Source organism: Aulonocara stuartgranti (assembly GCF_965226115.1).
Source record: "Aulonocara stuartgranti genome assembly, chromosome: 20".
Classification (NCBI taxonomy): Eukaryota; Metazoa; Chordata; class Actinopteri; order Cichliformes; family Cichlidae; genus Aulonocara; species Aulonocara stuartgranti.
In genome coordinates this window covers 27,333,509-27,351,174 of record NC_138956.1, presented here as the reverse complement: position 1 = coordinate 27,351,174, position 17,666 = coordinate 27,333,509, and the positions used below count along the sequence as shown (strand labels likewise).

General features: G+C 40.7%; 1 protein-coding gene across 4 annotated transcripts; it reads left to right on the top strand.

Annotated features, from left to right (window-relative positions):
• The first annotated feature begins 6,156 nt into the window (after window positions 1–6,156).
• On the top strand, window positions 6,157–16,180 carry tp53inp2b (tumor protein p53 inducible nuclear protein 2b). Of its 4 annotated transcripts, XM_082519975.1 has the most exons (5): window positions 6,157–6,450; window positions 10,835–11,173; window positions 11,881–12,057; window positions 12,298–12,454; window positions 12,549–16,180. In XM_082519975.1, the coding sequence occupies exons 2-5, from the start codon at window positions 11,050–11,052 to the stop codon at window positions 12,811–12,813; spliced, it is 723 nt and encodes a 240-aa protein (XP_082376101.1). In that variant the 5' UTR covers window positions 6,157–6,450; window positions 10,835–11,049; the 3' UTR covers window positions 12,814–16,180. The 4 variants fall into 4 exon arrangements, with proteins under 4 accessions (XP_082376101.1, XP_082376100.1, XP_082376099.1 ...); XM_082519974.1 differs by having other exon boundaries at window positions 11,884–12,454; XM_082519973.1 differs by having other exon boundaries at window positions 11,881–12,454.
• The last annotated feature ends 1,486 nt before the right edge of the window (window positions 16,181–17,666 follow it).

Genomic DNA, 17,666 nt, shown 5'->3' with positions numbered 1-17,666 from the left:
CCGGGGATTGAACCCGGGGCCTCATACATGCAAAGCATGCGCTCTACCACTGAGCTACATCCCCTGTTGGAAAACATGGCGCATTATTACGTATATAACAGTACGCATTCATGAACCGGAAGTTGATATTCCTTCTGTAAAATGAGTCGACGTTGAGCAGGTTATTTTTGCTCTCCTTGAGACCAGGTTATATAATTTCAGATCACAGCTTTAGCCTTTGACCCTTGCAGTATTTCTCTGGGTACAAGTACATTACTGTAAGTTACCTTTTTGAATGGATGAAGAAAAGTCCCGAGGTACTCCAGCTCAAAGGGTTTTTTTTTTTTTAGTAGTGGTTTTGTAAACACAGGAACTCAACTGACGTCAGGATGGATGAATGGGAAATGTATCTGCTTTTTTGTATCCTTGTTTTGTGCTATTTTTAGCCTGCACATCTGAGCAATCTGCTCCTCATTTTCCATGCTATCTGTAAAGCAGATAAACTGATGGTGGTGATGAGGGCTAAAACTATACTGAAAGACACAGGCACAAAGCCTGATTATAATAATTCTGAAATGAAGTGAGTTTGACACGAGTGGCTGAAAAGCAGGTCCTTCTCACCATCCTAGGTACCCTAATCCTTCAGAGAATTTAAAATAGCTCCCCTCATTAAGTTTCATAATATTCTCCAGGGGAGCACGAGCGAGGGGCTGTCGGCCCCCTCTGGAGAGCACAGTCTGTCCTCACTCATTCTGTGTTTATCTGCACACCCTTGCCAAGGACACCACTTACAGGCCCTGTTTGCTCTGCCCATGTAGGGACAGACCCGACCCATGGGATGCACGCATGGCCTGAGGGTTGAAGGAGGGCTGAAGGAAGGAGAAGAGAAAGGGTGAGAGCCTTTGTCTACACAGGGCTCTCCCAGGATGAGGAGGGATGGGCACCCACTGATGCTGTTATTGTGTAAATTGTGTAAATTTGGACTGGTGACAGAACGCCACCATGCTGAGTCTGTGCTGAGTAATAAGGAAAGGCTGACAACCGTTATGTGGTGAGGGTTATCTGGGGACTGTAGAGTGCTGCATGTACAGACAGGCTGTATGCAATATGAGATCCAAAAAGGAATTCTTTATCTAAGGCCACAGACCTCCAGACGTTACACTGGACAGTGTCAAAGAGGAAGACCCCAACTTTGGAGTTTCAAGTTAGTGTGGATTAGTTATAGTGTGGATTTTTAAAAGAATGGTCTGATATTTATGTTTTGACAATGTTCTTGTAGTCTTAACACTTGCAAAGTTAGATGACCTGTGCATGAGCTTTGGTGGTAGAGCTACCATATCCAAGTAAAACAGAGCTGATCAGTAAGTCTAGCTCTTACCAGATTTCAAAAATATACTTAAAAGCCTTAAAAATAAATACATTTATTAGCAAGTCTTCTCTTCACAATCAAATTGTGGTTTTGCATCTGGGTGTCATTACTACCCTCCACTGGCTGCATTGCAAACCTCATTGAGGCAGGATTATGCAACCTTTTTCTCCCCCATATGATCAAACTGATGTAGACAAAGTATTCATAACGCCACATATTCAACAACTCATGAAAACAGGGCTACAAGCTACTATGAAATTCACTTACTTACGACAGCTCTTCGACTGCATAGGACACGGATGAATCACACTAAACATTACAGTCACCTGCCTCGAGCTTCTTTGGCACGATGATACCACTTATAGATTTTTGTGGGTTTTCTTTTGTTTTTCTGGATAGAGATGTGCAGCCAGTTTTGTACCTCTGCCTGTGTTTGTTTTACCTAAAGGTGTTCGAGGAAGTAGGAAGTAATGAATTGTTTCAACATATAACGCCATTAACACCTTTTTTATACAAATATCAGAAGAAACTCGCAGATTATCCAACTAGTCCTTTAAGTTCTCCACCCCTTGTAATGTGTGTCATTTACTTTACTTCTGGTACTGTTAAGTTGTCTGACCTCCTATCTCCTGGGGCTGCTGTCTTATCATCAGCTGACAGCCAGCAGAAGCAGAAAGGCCCGAAAGAAGAGAGGGGCACCAAAAATAAAGCCTTCATAACAGGGTGAAGAAGAGGTGAATAAGGTAATGCTGGGAGTCGACTCAAAACAAAGTGACATACTTTTGAAAGTATGTCAGATCAGTCGATTTGATTTATGAGCCAAAATACAAAAAGATTTTATGCAAACCACGAAGAAAATAAATTCTCTGAAGATCAAACTGAAAATGTTGTTTAGAAGTAAAACACAAATTGTCATGGTCTGGAGTCTGCGACTCCGTGTTTATGTTTAGTTTATTAGTATTCTGTGGTTTTGGTTGCCTTGGGTGTTTGTACTCCTCTGTTTCATGGTTCATGTTCCTATGTTCTGTGTCCCCCAGTCTGTGTTACGTTGGTGGGTTATGTCATTGCGTGTATGTGTTTCCTGTTTTATTGTGAAGGTCTGCGTCTTATGTGAGTGTTTTCAGTTTGCCTCCCTAGTCTCGTCACGTTAATCACTCCCAGCTGTGTTCCCCACCTGTGTGTAATCTCCCTGTGTTCTCTGAGTGTATTTAAGTTGTGTCTTCTGTCATGGTAGTTGCTGGTTCGTCTGTGTTGTTTCCCCTCGGTCTCCCTGCATCTCTCCATGTGTATTTCCCCGGATCTCCCTGCATCTTCGTTTCTGGTTTGTGTTGTTAGTTTACCCAGTTTAGGTTTCCGGTTTCATGTTTTCCCACCATTGCTGTTTGTACCCACCCTTGTAAATAAATACCCACCTGCACCAGAGCTGCCGTCTTTTGGGTCCTTTCTTCAACTCCACACGGCTTGCCCCGGCAAACCGTGACACAAATTTCTGTTAACACTAAGTCCTAATCGTCTCTCCTCCTCCCAGCAAGTCCCATCAGTATTTGTTTTGTTCCAGTCAGGAACTCACTTTATTGTCTGATTCAAGCTTCAACAGGCAACAAGCTGGACTTCCGAGTGAGCTGAATCATTGCTGCGCCTCGGTGTTTCACCACAGTGTTATCCTTCTCTTGCTGGGAACCTGGGTTAGCTGTGTTGGCCAGGAAAAGAACAGGTTTGCTGTGAAATAGGAACATGACCATGAACGTGAACCCAAACAGGGAGGGGGAATAAGGGAGCTAGTGAGGGAAATACTGCCCTGACCTTTCGCCTATATTTTTTCCAGCTGGTAGTGGAAACTGTGGGAATCCACGAATGCAGGAAAAAGCTCTATAGCCTTAGGCAGAAAATGGAAAACCGGAGCCTCTCTTCTCTGTGAGCAAGCTGGTGTGGCTGTGCTGCTATTCATTGCAGCATATTGCTAACACCTTAAAAAGCATCTGAAGCACGTCATAGCGACTGACAAAGTGTTTTACAAGGACGTACACAGGAGCGAGCCAGTGACATGTACTGATTAGTTTGAGAACACAGACATTACACAAACACAAGCACAGATAGCTCTTCCTGAATGTTTGTGTTCACTGTGTTACTGGGGTTGAGATATCATCATCACTGCAGGGTGAATGAGTCTGTGTCTTCAAGAGTTGCCAAGCACCTGGTAACCATATAGGCCGATACCTTATCAACGTGACGTTAGAAAGCTCGTGCTGAACTCATTGTCTGTGACCAGGCAGCAATTACATACCAAATGTCTAAAGCAGAAAAAACTAGCTCTCAAAGAATGTGTGTGAAACATGAGAGGTGTGGCACATTTGTTTGTTTGCATTTGAGACATCCAGTCAAAGATGCTTCAAAATATAAGACAGCATTTCCAGCTAAATCAACTATGGAGAAATTTCAAGATCATGCTCTTGTCATTGTGTAAAAGCTTCTTAACTTAAAAACATAAGCATAGGCCTTTAATAACATGTTTATTATAATCTATTCTTAAGAAATACACCAACAGATTTACAATTAAAAACTCTCACACTCAGCTGCCGGTATGCCTGTTCGCCAGCTTTTTAGTGCAAATATCTAGTCAGCGATCACATAGCAGCAGCTCAGTGCATATCTACATTTTGGTCTAGAAGAGCTCCTGAAGTTCAAACTAAGCATCAGAAATTGAAAGCAAGTGTCAGTGTCAGCTATCTCTGGAGTTTTACAGAGAATGGCCCAAAAAAGGGAAAATATCCAGTGAGCAGCAGTTCTCTGGGTGAAAATACCTTATTGATGTTAGAGGTCAGAGGAGAATGGCGAGACTGCTTTGAGCTAGTAACTCAAATAATAACCACATATTTATCTAAGGTAAGCAGAAAAGCAGCTGCACAAAACAGCAAACCTTGAATCAGATATAGCAGCAGACTGCGTGGCCTCACCTACGTTGGCTGGTCTGAGTCTCGATTTCTGCTGTGGAAAATCAGACACTAGTCTGTTGGATTTGTTGTAAACAACATGAAAGCTTGAATCTGTCCTGTTTTTTATCAACGGTTTGGGCTGCTGCTGGTAGTTTAATTGTGTGGGGATATTTTCTTGGCACACTTTGGTTCCCTTAGCACCAGTGAAGCCTTGTTTAAATGCCATAGCCTACCTGACTATTCTTGCTAACCAGGCCTAACACTTTATGACTACAGCACACCCATCATTTTGTTAACACACCATGTCACAAAGCTCAGATGAACTCAAAGTAGTCTTTTGAACATGGCAATGAGTTTGATGTATTCAGGTGGTCTGCACAGTCGCAGAACCTCAATCAAATAGACGACTTTTGGGATGTGGTGGAACCGAAGATTGATCTTAGATGTACAGCTGACAAATCTGCAGCATGGTATCATTTTAATATGGACTGTGTGGAACCTTTAGCACCTTGTTGGATCAGTGCCATGAACTATTAAAGCAGCTCTGGGGGCAAAAGGAGCTCCAATCCAGTACTAGCAAGTTGCATCTGATAAGGTGTGAATACATACAGTTATCCACTTATTTAAAGAGGACCAGCTGCTACTGAATAATTCCCAAATTTATTGCATCCATGTTATAAAATTTAAATAAGTCATTATGTGTTTGGCTGAGTTTCAGCTAGAAGAACAGAGGTATGTTTCACCCTGAATGGTGACTGCGAAGCATGCAGGTACACACCCATGGAGACATAAACATGCGTGTTGCGAACAAGAACCATTTCTATTAATCATTATACAATATGTATTTTATAAAAAACACAACACCTAAAGAAACACACATGTATAAAACACACACAGTAATGGCAACAGTCACAATGTGCTAACACAAAGAGCAGTGGATAATCTCATTGCTTTACAAACTGCTGGGTACAAAAGTGACCACAAGGGGTATTTCAAACATCTAAAAATCCCATTGGTTACACAAAAGCTGCATTCAAAATAGCAAATATGATTGGCCGATATAGGCTGAAAAGCAAAAGTCGTCCCCACCAGTGGAATGAAAAAAAAAAAAAGGTGAAGGGGAAGAGAATGAGGTTTATTTACTATTGAAATGTAAAGTAAAACCACCAGCATCACCTGACAAGAAAAAATTAACATGATGTAAACTGCGGCTATTAAATGATTTGAATATTTGAGGTTTTAGTAAATAAGTCACCCTCAGGGGAAAACATGCAAATGAGATTGCTGTTGTCAGTGTTGTCCAGCATCCAGCATATGAGTAGAAGTAAAAACTACACCGGAAATGATACTGTTTCATATTTTAAATATCTTGTTTATAGGATTTCACCTCATATCACATTTGGGCCCCTAATATGTTAAAAATTAACTGCAAAGGCCTCACTAAAACTGGATCACACAAAGTTATTGCAAACATGTTGTGTCTGTGGTTCAAATTCCATTCAGATGGTGACATAACCGGTTTGTTGCATCAGATTCCTCTTTCTCATTCTCTTGATAGTTTAAATACTTTCATTTCTACATCCTACTTTTTCCTAGTCCTATATTAAAGACGTGTGAAAACAGACCCAGAGTCAGTTTACCTCCCCCCAGCCAAGCTTTCAAAAACCACGGATGCTGTTCGTGGAAGCTGATTAGAGTTCAGATTCCCAGTGAAGTCACCCTTTCCATCTGGGTGCAGGTTTACGGCTCATCTTGCCCAGCCCCCACCCTGTCACCAAGTAGACCGGCTTGCATCGGGTGTAATATTCTGATTGGCCGCTTTCTTTGGCGTGGGCGGGGTGATAGGCGTGGCTCTGAGTGATCTCACAATCAGCTGTTTTGTACGCTCTACATTCTGATCCGAGGATCAGCTGGAGGCAGCAATAAACAGGAAAATCTGCAGCGTAAAAACTAGAGGAAAGGAGGGGAAAGCTGCAGATGTTATGATCTGAAAACGTCCGTGTAAACATTTTTACACGAAGCCCTTCTTCTAAGAAGAAAGCCTTTTATTTTTATATAATGGTGTTCTAACTACCTCACATAAAGGCTATCTAAAGCTATGCTTTAAGAGTTGTCGTTTCTACTGTGTGTGAGATCTCGTTTACAACTTGAATAACACTGCAAGGGCAGGTAAGCTATTTCATTTTCTGTATTTTTTTATCTCTATTTCTTTTTCCAGATTAAACGCTCGGTGTGTTTTGTGTCTAACTGTGCTTATAAAGAGGCATCAGACTAACCTACATCTTTGCAATTGAACCTGCTGCTTTCCTTTTAAGGTTATTCATAAAAAAAATACCCATTACATATCAGCTGTCGTGAATCATAGAGATTCTTATTATTGAATTGCATCCCTTTGTCTTGGCCTGCCTTTGAGTGTGTGTTTTTCCTTATACTATGAAATGACCTGTTAATAGGACATGAATAGATGGGGAAGCAGTATGTTATAGGCCCAAATAAACAGCCTTAGTTGGGTCGATTCGACGTCCTGCATCTGCAGAAATGACACCAGCCTGCATATAGATTAATCCTATAGGACGCCAGCAGTTGTTGTTTTGCAAACTGCACCAAATGCTGGTGTGGAGTCGATGGCGGATGTTGATGTATTTGTTGCAGGTCGACCTTTTTAGGTTTTGATTTCCACTAAAAATACACCAGGCCTAACCTGAGCTGCTCTGTCAAATAACCGACTCGCTGTGTATTCAGGAGCCTCTTTTCTCCTGTCTTTCGTGCAGTGTTGCTGAGCCACAACTGTCATTGCTTTGACCCCTCAGCTGTAGCCAGAGCTTATACGGATAATTCATGTTTAACCTGGATACCCTGCGCAGAAAGTCGCGTCTTCTCTGGGCTCGTCGATGCTCTGGCATCGAGGTCGATGTTTTATTTTACATGAAGAGCCTATTCTTTGTGTTGGAAACGTAAACACCGCTGCATATTTTTTTCATAAGCGTTTCAAGTCCAGACGACAGCCGTCGACAACAGCAGCCGCTCTCACACGGATGGTTTTTCGGTACCGTGTTGCAAAATGCAGATCAAACACGAAAACCATGTCGACTGCAAACACGCGATCAGAAAATCTTGATATTTTTCCCCTGTTTGTTATTCTGACCGATTTTCTTTTTTCCTCCGGTCGCAAAATAGGCTGGAGCCTCTCCGTCAGTGTCAGTGGCGTGACGTCAGACGCAGCTTGTTTTTAACTTCTCGGGAGCCCCGCCCACTCCTCTTATGAAATAAATAAAATAAAAAACCTCAATCAATAGAGCTGCCTATACATCCGGAACATATTAAATATATACTGTTGTGTTACTGCCACATTTTAACAAATCCACAAAACTTCTTGTTCAACATGTAAGAAGGCTTTCTTCTGCATTATTCATGCCAATAAATAAATAAATAAATATATATATATATATATATATATATATATATATATATATATATATATATATATATATATATATATATATATATATATTGTTCCTTTTGACCTGTAAGGTCTCCTTATTATCTAACAGCATCAGTGATCATATAAACTATAAATGGGCTACAGTTACCCTAGAGGGCCAAATGTCACCTGCTGTCCCTGGCCAGATAAGGTATCCTAAAATAGAAAAAACAAAATGTGTTATGAAAATATTATTTACCTCACAAGAAATATTCAATCAGCTCTATTTCCTACTGTACTGTACATATGCTCAGCTACAAGCAGTGATAATAAAGAAAAAGAAAGGGAAAATGTAATGAGTGAGAGTCACTTTTATTGCTTTTAACTTTCAGATAACGCATATCTTTCTGCTTTTTTACAAAACAGTCAGCATCATGAATCTTTGTCATTGTGTTAATGGGTGGATTTGACAAGGTTTCCACAAAACATACATCATCTGGTCATTAGCTATCATTGTTTCTTTGGGCCCTTTTGGCAGTGTCAGTACCTATAAGGCCAATCAGTAGCTCTCAGTTGGCAAGCTAACAAAATGGTCAGGGAAGTGCTTCTTACGAGTCCATGTTGGGTGTTTATTGTGCGGATCTCCTCTCCACCTTATGCAAAGCAGCACTGAGGCCTGAAAAACATTGTTTATCAGAATTTACTTGTCATAGTCCCATGACTTAATGCTTTATTAGTCAAGGAATGCATTAATCTTTGTGCTGAGGTATGCACTGCACCGCATCAGCTGAAAGACAGTTCCTCAAAAACATTTCATAGTCATTGTTTAGTGACTGAATGTTTTTTTTCTCACAAGATCTAAAAAACAGGTCATGCAACCCAGATCTTTTTTTAATTAAGAGATAAGAGATAAGAAAGATAAGTCTTTATTGTCATTGCACAGTCATACCTAGTACAATAGTACAACAACATTGGAAACTGTCCTGCATCGGCACTATGCACAACAAAACACAACACAAATAAGACAACACAACACAAGACAATAACTTAACTGAATAAATTTAAAAGAGAATGAGTGTATGACAGTAACTTAATTATATATATAACAAGTTAAATAGCTTTCATCATTTAAAGAAAAGGCTTATAAGGTTTAGCTTTTTTTCTTTTTGCACCAGTTACTGCTTCACTTGATTTATCTCATATCTTATCGTATCACTTCAAGCACCTGACATCAGCAATCCCACAAGCATGCTCTGTATGACTGCAATTAGGATGTGTCTTCCCTTTTTTGCTCCGTTATCATGGTGATTCTCCAAATAAGGACAGAAACCCATCATGCATCCATGCATATCTGCTCCCATGACTCTTTGCTCTATAAATCCTTGTCTTTCACCTTATCTTTACTAACCTTCTCATTTATTTAGTGAGAAAGTTCAGCTTCATACACTTTACATTATAGTCAATGAGATTTCTGGGGCAAATGAGACTGTGGTTGAATGTGATGATTACTTAAATAGGTTATGGCCTGATATCGAACCTCTCCTTTAGTAAATAAACACTAACCTTGAATTCACAAACAAAAATAACTGTGTCAGACAGTTGCAGAGCGTATTGAACTCTGTGATCTCTTGGGTCTCTTTGCCTTATATACTCAGTTTAAATAAAACTCAACCTTCGAACATGCAGAGCGTTGTCACATAAGCTAAACTTCAGGTTAACATTACACCAGTGTGTTCACGTGTAGTTCACATCCTCGTCCTTTGGCCTCAGCACCTGCTGTCACAATGTTTCTGGTTTTCTTTGCATCTTTCACATGTGTGCACACACATTACTTGGTTTTGTAAGAGTGTGGCTCTTTGTAAATATACCTTTTTTTAGTTTTGCCTACCTTTTTCTAGAGGTGGATACCAACACTGGACAGATACTTTGTTTCACTATGTTGCCTTCTTAATTGTGTTAAATAATGAATTATTTCAAAATTAATAATTTCTAAATACACGAAAAGCCGAAAGGTGTGTTTTGTTTTATTAGCTAATAATTAATCACAACCACAATAAATTACAATGAAAAGTCTTCATTCAAATTTGCACAGAAATGCAAATGAATGTTGATTCAACTCACAAACCATGACACACTGCTCTCCCCTACATAAGCTGCCTTTATAGGTTAAAAGTATCAGTATTGATACTGATATCAGTAATACTGGCCCTATATTTACTTGGTATTAGATGAATACCAAAATCTTCTTCTTCTTCTTCTTCTTCTGTGCTCTGCCCATCTGTCTAGAAACTGAGAGTTGATTGGTTTTCTTGACCTAATAGGGGAGGGCAGTGTAGTTATTACACACTGGCTTGCTGATTAACTCATTAACTCCTGTTTCTTATGTAACTTCGCAGTACCTTCACAGTCCACTAGGGGGGCCCGACCCACATTTTGGAAATCACTGCACGAGATTGCTTGTAGTAACAAACCTGTAATTATTATTCGATCGTTCTCAGCTCTAAAAAATATTTCAGCATCTTTCAAGTATTTGTCCTTTTGTTTAGTTTCATCTACTATTACTGCAGTAACTGTTAAAAAAAAACGCATTCCTTACCACATTTACCTGGACAGGCAGGCAAAATTAGCAACTATCTTGGAAATATGAGGAGATGTTTAGCTGCTAAGGCCAAATATTCCCTCAGGGGTGCATGGCAACCAAAAACACAGCAGCCAGAAGTAAGATGCCAAATGAATGACAGGCACAGTGTTGATGTGCAGCCCCCAAGTGGTCAAAACATTTTTTTTCAGTTTTCTGTGACCTTTCAGAAGTATTAAGATATAAAGTGTTTAAAGTGAGTGGTGTTGAAGTTTGTTTGTTTTTTCAAAAAAGCCCTGTTGTTTTATAAACTCATTATAAGATTCCCACCTCTTCTAATTAACACGTTAATGTTCAAAATAATAATAGTAATTTTTTTAAAAAGAGCAACACTTTTAATGCCACTAAGGTTTGAGTTCACGCTAAAAACAATGACTGCATTGCATTTTTAAATAATCCTGACCTCTTTTGTTTCTTACTCTCTTTATCTAATGTATGTTTCATCTTTTCATTGCAACTAATTATCCCCTTTTTCCTCTCTCCCTCTCCCTCAGGCCTTTGCTCCAAACCAAGTGAAACCTTATATTTGCACTACAGAAGCCTGTCCACACCTGTTTGTCAAAACAAGGTCCAGCAAGAGGCTTCAAGTTGGGGAAAAAAAAAATCAAAGAACAGCGTAAAATAGCAACCGACAAGAAATTCAAAAAGGCAGCTACAGCTTTTTCTTTGTGCACCACAACAAAAGCACCAGAGTCGTCAACACTTGACAATGTTTCAGCGTCTTAGCAACCTGCTGTTTGGGGAGGTGGAAGAGGTGGTAGCTGAGCTGAAGGGACCCAACCCATGTGTGACTGAGGCCGACGAGGAGGGATGGATGATTGTCAATCTGCCTGGTGAGTCAGAGAGAGCATTGTGCTGGGCTTGTGTTGAAGGGATGGTTATTTTAAAAGCTACATCAAAAGTGAGGAAATAGTCAAATTATGCTTTGTGTGCTGCTGTGCATGTTTATGATACTGACTAATATATGAAGTGTAGTGATAACAACAGTGGGATGATGAGATGGGGTGAAGTATTATGATAAGGGCGTGGCTCAGCTACACTGCCGCTCATCCATATGGCTGCCATGCCAAAGGTTGTGTTGTCCGTCAAATGGCGGAAACACATAGCTACCTGTGAACATGCATCTCCTTCCACTTTGTTTATGATCTTGATCATGACAAAGACTATTTTAAAGTATGAGAATGTGCTTTAATGCCTGCTCAGAAGAAGCCAAGCAAACAACATAACATAAAAGTACCTCTCAGCAGAGTCAAGGCAGAAATTATGTCAATGACATAATCACAGCTTTAGAGGGTCAACACAACTAATGATGTGACTCTTTTATGTTTCCTTACCCCTCCTCCCCCCTCTTCCTTTCCTCCAATTTTTTTAAATACCCTTACATTCCTCACACTGGTATGTGTGTGCGTGCGTATGTGATCCCTTCTTTGACCTGCATGGCTTTTTGAAAAATCTGCCACATTTGCATAACTTGTGCAACATCTTCCCCCACCCTGACCCCCCTCTCATCTGAACCATCTCATCGCTGCCATGTGCTCAGAAGAGTCTGACTGCATGATGCAGGTTGATGATGAGTCAGGAATCCCACTGATCGCACAATCATTCCCAGAGAATAACTTGTCAAATCGTCAAGACGCACGTACAAGGACTGAATGCCCGGCCCCTGTCCCCCACCCCCCTCACAAGCGTCGTAGGACACATAAAGGCCGGCCACAAGGTGCAGTAGCATTAGTAGACCCTGTGTCCTGTCCCAGCCCCAGCCCATCAGACATGGGTGCTACTACACCCGTAACCCTGCCAAGACGGGTCAGACTGTCCACGCCCTCCTCCACGCCGTCAATGTCCCCAGGCTCTGGGAGTGAGTGTGGGGGCAGTGGGTGTAGCAGTAGGGCAGGCTCAGAGAGAGGCTGCATGGATGAGAGCTGGTTTGTCACCCCTCCCCCCTGTTTCACTGCAGAGGGAGCCACTGCAGAGGCCAGCCCGATGGAAGACTTGCTCATAGAGCACCCCAGCATGTCTGTGTACGTCTCCCCGAGCAACCTGTCCATGGTGTCCAACAGCAACCTGTCTGCAGTGGCAGAGGAAAGCATGGTTAGCCTGGGGGGCAGCGTGAGGTGAGAGCGATTGGCTAAAAATATACCTGCCCTTTATCCACTTTTTTCCCCAGCATCAGCATAACTATGTTATCTTTTCTCTCTTTTCCATCAGAGCGGCTGAACCAGCTTCGGTCCCCGCCACTCACGGCACTATGCCCACCAGGGTGAGCCGTGGAGCAGCTGCCCAGGCCGGTGCTCTGGTCAAGGTCACCCAAGTGGCCAGGGTCCAGCGTAGCAAAGCCCGAGTGGAACGCCGCCATCTGGGGCGCAACCGCATCCAACGCCAAAACCGCACCAGGGAGCAGATCCCTCGCCACGCAGCCCACAGCAGAAACACCTTCCTTCACCAGCCCAGCAAGCGTAACTTCTGCCACTAAACTCCCCAGCGCACATGGGGCATTGTTTACTCTGAGGGCATTAGTAGTCACACATGAATAAACGCAGTCAACCACAGCATTTTTAATTTCTGTTGCACTTAAGATAACAGTAGTGTTTTGTTGTTTAGACATAATCTGACTTCACCTGGTAGCTCAATTCCCATTCTGGTGTTATGAAACCGAACCCTCTGAGTAGATATTGTTGACCTTTTTACTACTTATTGTCCGACGCAGTATCCAAACCACAAAAAAAGTCTTTAAAATCTTAAAAGAAGCTATTCGTAGTAATAATACTGCTTGAAAAGCACGAAAAACTTGATTTCTATAAAGTTTCTGTCCAATCTTGCCTCCCCAAGTTCATTCCTCCGCAGTGCATTTTATTTTAGAGAGATTAATTCAGCTAATACACCTCCGTTAAATGTATTTAATTATTTTGGAGACAATAAATTCAAATTGAAGTTTATTTTTCTCTGGCTGGAATAACAGTTTTCTGACTTTTCCAGTGGAAACAATGCAAGACAGATTTTGTCTTTATAACACCAAAAACAAGTCATCATGTCTTCAAAGCTTTATGTTAAAGAGATAAAAGAATTCAATCAAAATATGATTTTTTTTTTAATAGTTCAGAAGAGGTGGAAGGATATACCGTGTGTGACGAGGGGGAGAGGAAATTCACTAGACATTTGTTTCTCTCCAATTTGGTGCGCTAATGAGCAAAGTACACGACAAAGCCCAGGAAACATGAAGCAACCGATTTCATCAGAGGAAACCAAATGTTGTGAGATTTTCTCTCTTCTTACTTTGTGAAGGATAACAGCAAGTTGATGATGGCGAGAGCAAAACAGATTAAAGAGTAAAGCAAAAAGACATGATTAATTGGAACATAACTGAATGAAGACTGAGGTGGTTTAACGAGAAAGGTTCACAGGAAAGTGTAACGTAACCCTCTGAGCAGCCTGAGTCCTTAAAATGTAACATCACATTTTATTGGAGAGCTTTTAGAGTACAGCTGCTGCTTTTGCATATTCAAATAGTTGTCGTTGGCACTTCTATAGTCATTAAAGGTGAGGATTATAAATGCAGTGGAAATATCCAAGGCTAGCCTTTGGGTTACAGGGTATGGCAGGTCATAGTAAGTGCAGAGCGGTATCGGTGGTAACTCATTATTTTGTTTTGTCATGTGTTTTTCTGCTTACTTTGTCTCGTAAACAGTAATTTTATTGGACTGTTTCTGTTTGCATGATTCCAACCGGAGAGAAAATCTAAACTGTTCCCTGCCAGATAAACAGAAAGTAGACATTTGGGCTTTTTAAAGTCAACACATTATAATCGTTTCTCCCCCCGCAGATCATAAAACAGCACGATTATCATTATTTGTGTCCTCTGTAAACTAAAGCAATGTGCCCAGCACACACATCAGTCATTCTTTTACACAGTGTGTGCTGTGATCTTATGTTATCCATGTGAACACCAACACAGAGAGCATTTTTACGTCTGTCTTCACGGGACTTTTTTTTTTTTTTTTTTTTTTAAAGCCTAACACAAGCATCTTCACCCCAGATTCAACACTTTCAACAAATATCATCTTCCTCATGGACGCGCAGCGCATTGCTGATATCTCCTTCATGGTTCTCATATTTCATATTAGCACATGCAGCTCTAACAGTGTCCACTTAAAAATCTAGCTTACTGATATGTATTCAACAACAATAGTAAACAATGGTGCTGAAGTGTATACTGATGTTTGTAAATTATTTGAGAAATGGATGTACGTTTGCACTGTCATACATTTTGTGAGTCAAAAAGTTTTAGCGGTGTGCCGTGTGCTTGTTTTGTTTTGTTTTTTCCTTTTGTGATCATTTTTTTTTCTTCTTTTCATTTTGACCCGGACTGTGTGCGAGGTGTCCCGATCCGTTGAATCCTACGAAAAAGACACAAATATCTGTCATCTTTTTCTTCTTGTAAATATTACAGAACAATTTATAATGCTTTGCTAGATGTCATAGCCTCTCAGAACTCGTGTCCAACGGGACTGATGAGAATCCAGTCTCTGCCGCATCTCTGTGCTCGCTTTTTAAACCAGGAGGGCCACAAGTGGTGTCATTGCTCCATTTTCAGTGTCACCTTGTTGAGATGCACCATTTAAAAAAGAAAAAAAAGATATAGGCTCAGAGTTGACGTGCCATAGGCAAACACTGCCCTCCAGAGGGCCCACTCGACACAGCACCAGCTGCTGTGTAAATGCTGTTGAGGGTCCAGTCTTATGACCGTACTGAAGTGTTAAAAGGACAGACTGAGATACATCGAGAAAATAGATGTCCTGTGTGGTTCTTGAGTCACATGCTAAACCTTTTTTTCTGTCAATAATCCTACAAATTACTTAATTTTATTAAATTACAAATGTTTCTGCTTTAAGGGTGGCTATAATGTATCCTGTCAGTCTCTCAAGTGCAGCGGGTGTATCTGAGGTGATGAGCCTGCACACATACACATCAAGATATCTCTGTTTAGGCTTTCACACTCTCTCCAAGGGGCTTTTACTATTCTCACTGTGCCTCAGAGGAAGCATCTTGTTTGAGGGGAAAACAGTAAAAACAGGTTAATGATGAGAGATCACAGGTGGATTATGGGTGCATGCCAAATCGCCGCAGATACCTCTGATGCTGCAAATTTCATTTACTTTTATTTTCTGTCCTTTATCAGCAATGAAATGTAAAAAGGAAACATGTTTAGGTATGTTGTGTGTGATTATTGCAATGTGTGGTTTTAGGAGGCAAGGTCATTCAAAACTTGCAGGGGAGGGAGTGGGCACCCACTGTGTTGAGCCTATAGCAGATGTGGGATGTGGATAGTGACAAAATGAGGCAGTAGACATATAGTTTATATATTTTAAAAAAAAAGAAATGTACTATAAAAATACAATAGAACATGCTTGTATTTTCCCATATAGTTATTAGAAGAGTTGTTCGACAATATAATCTTTTAAATGAAAGCGTTGAATGTCTGGGGAGTTTCACATGTTTTACGTCGTGCCCTAATATGACGGCAGCTTCAAAACACTTGGGGTTTCCCCCCCATGTTACATCTCAGTTAGTACACCCTCCCTCCCCTCCATGAAAATGAAAGATATAGACATATAAAATTTGATGTATCTGATATCTATGGTGATTGTGCCTTTCACTATTTCTGCATGGTTTTTGTGATGTACTGATTTTTTTTTTTCCACACCCAAAGCGGACAGTTGTCCACTGACAGGCAAGACCTATGCAAAAATCAACGGATGGGTTGTCCAACATCCATTCAGAAAACACAGGTACCCGCCAAAAAGACCCCCCACGACAATAACAACAATAAATGCTCAGGTTAACACCTGAATCTCGTGTCATTATTTTCATGTGGGACCGCAAAAAGAGGTGTTGGAATGCAGTCTTATATAGGAAAGCTTAAAAAGGCCGTAGTACTTATTATTATAACACTCAGTGTTATTATTTTATAGCCTAACATTTAGAATAATGCATAAGCACCTGGTTGAAAGCGCAATAATTGTGAATATTAAACTATATATGGTAAATGGCCTGCATTTGTATAGCGCTTTTACTCAGTCCCTAAGGACCCCCAAAGCGCTTTACACTACATTCAGTCATTCACCCATTCACACACACATTCACACACTGGCAATGGCAAGCTACATTGTAGCAGCTGCCCTGGGGCGCACTGACACACTGACAGAGGCGAGGCTGCCGGACACTGGCCCTCTGACCACCACCAGTAGGCAAACATGGGGTTAATATCTTGCCCAATGCCATATTTGGCATGCAGCCAGGAGGCAGCCTTCTGATTAGTGGCTGACCTGTTCTGCCACCTGAGCTACAGCCACCCGCTATATGGCTTATGACTTGGCATTATAAATATCCAAATTGGTTGGATTATAAAATTTTATAGCTGAAGTATTTAACCAAATAATTGTACAGTGTAGTGTTAAGGTGACCAGATGTCCCTCTTTAGCATGTTTATTCCTTGTCCCCCTGTCCCACATCTGGAGACAATGTCCCACATTTTGACTTGTTCTACACTCCTTCTAAAGTCTTTCTTTTACCAGACGTGTGTGAAGGGAAGACTTTTTATGATATTCAAAACACAGAGGGTCAGTTTGTTTAATGCCTGTTTAATGATTTTGTCTTTTTTTCCCTTAAGTATATTTTTCTGTTTCATGCAGTGGCAGTGACACTCAAAAAGGTATGCTAATCTAGTGATAAATATGAACTGAAAGTAAGAACGTGTTAGCATAGAGAAGAGCAGCTGAAATAACACTTAATATATAAAGTGGAATTTATAAAGATTGTCGTATGAGAGCATGGACACATTGTATTTGTTTGGAGAGAGAGCAGGGGATATATTTGGCATGTGCTTGCTGTTAACAATATAAAACCATACACATTTTATCAAATTTCTATTTGCAAGCTAGACGTGAAAATTTCATTGGTGGCATTGATGATGTTTTCCTCTCTGCCCACCAAAAACACAGTGTTTGTTTTGCATTAGTTTGCTGAGACCTGGCTACCAAGTAGCAAGTACCTTTAAGTACACCTATTTGAATATAGGCAGTTCTTTAAGTGTCTTAACTGCTGATGAAAGTAGGGTTTTTTTTGTAGGCAGATGTAACTGTTTGCAAAAAGGGAACAAGCAAATAGACAGGTGTGGTTAAAGAGAGTACTGTCTGTGGACTGAAACTGGGTGGAGTCCTGTTATGCTTAGCTTTGAGTACATTAGTCCAAGCTGAGCAGGAAACTTAAAAGGCTGACGAGGATTTAAAAAATAAAATAAAATAATTATGTCACACAGCAGGGTTTTTC

Excerpts from the sequence above, each read along its gene's own strand:
- tp53inp2b (XM_082519973.1), top strand. The coding sequence starts at position 11,050 with ATGTTTCAGCGTCTTAGCAACCTGCTGTTTGGGGAGGTGGAAGAGGTG. Across the intron at positions 11,174-11,880 it reads GATGATTGTCAATCTGCCTG|AAGAGTCTGACTGCATGATG; the intron begins GTGAGTCAGAGA and ends CCATGTGCTCAG. Across the intron at positions 12,455-12,548 it reads AGCCTGGGGGGCAGCGTGAG|AGCGGCTGAACCAGCTTCGG; the intron begins GTGAGAGCGATT and ends CTTTTCCATCAG.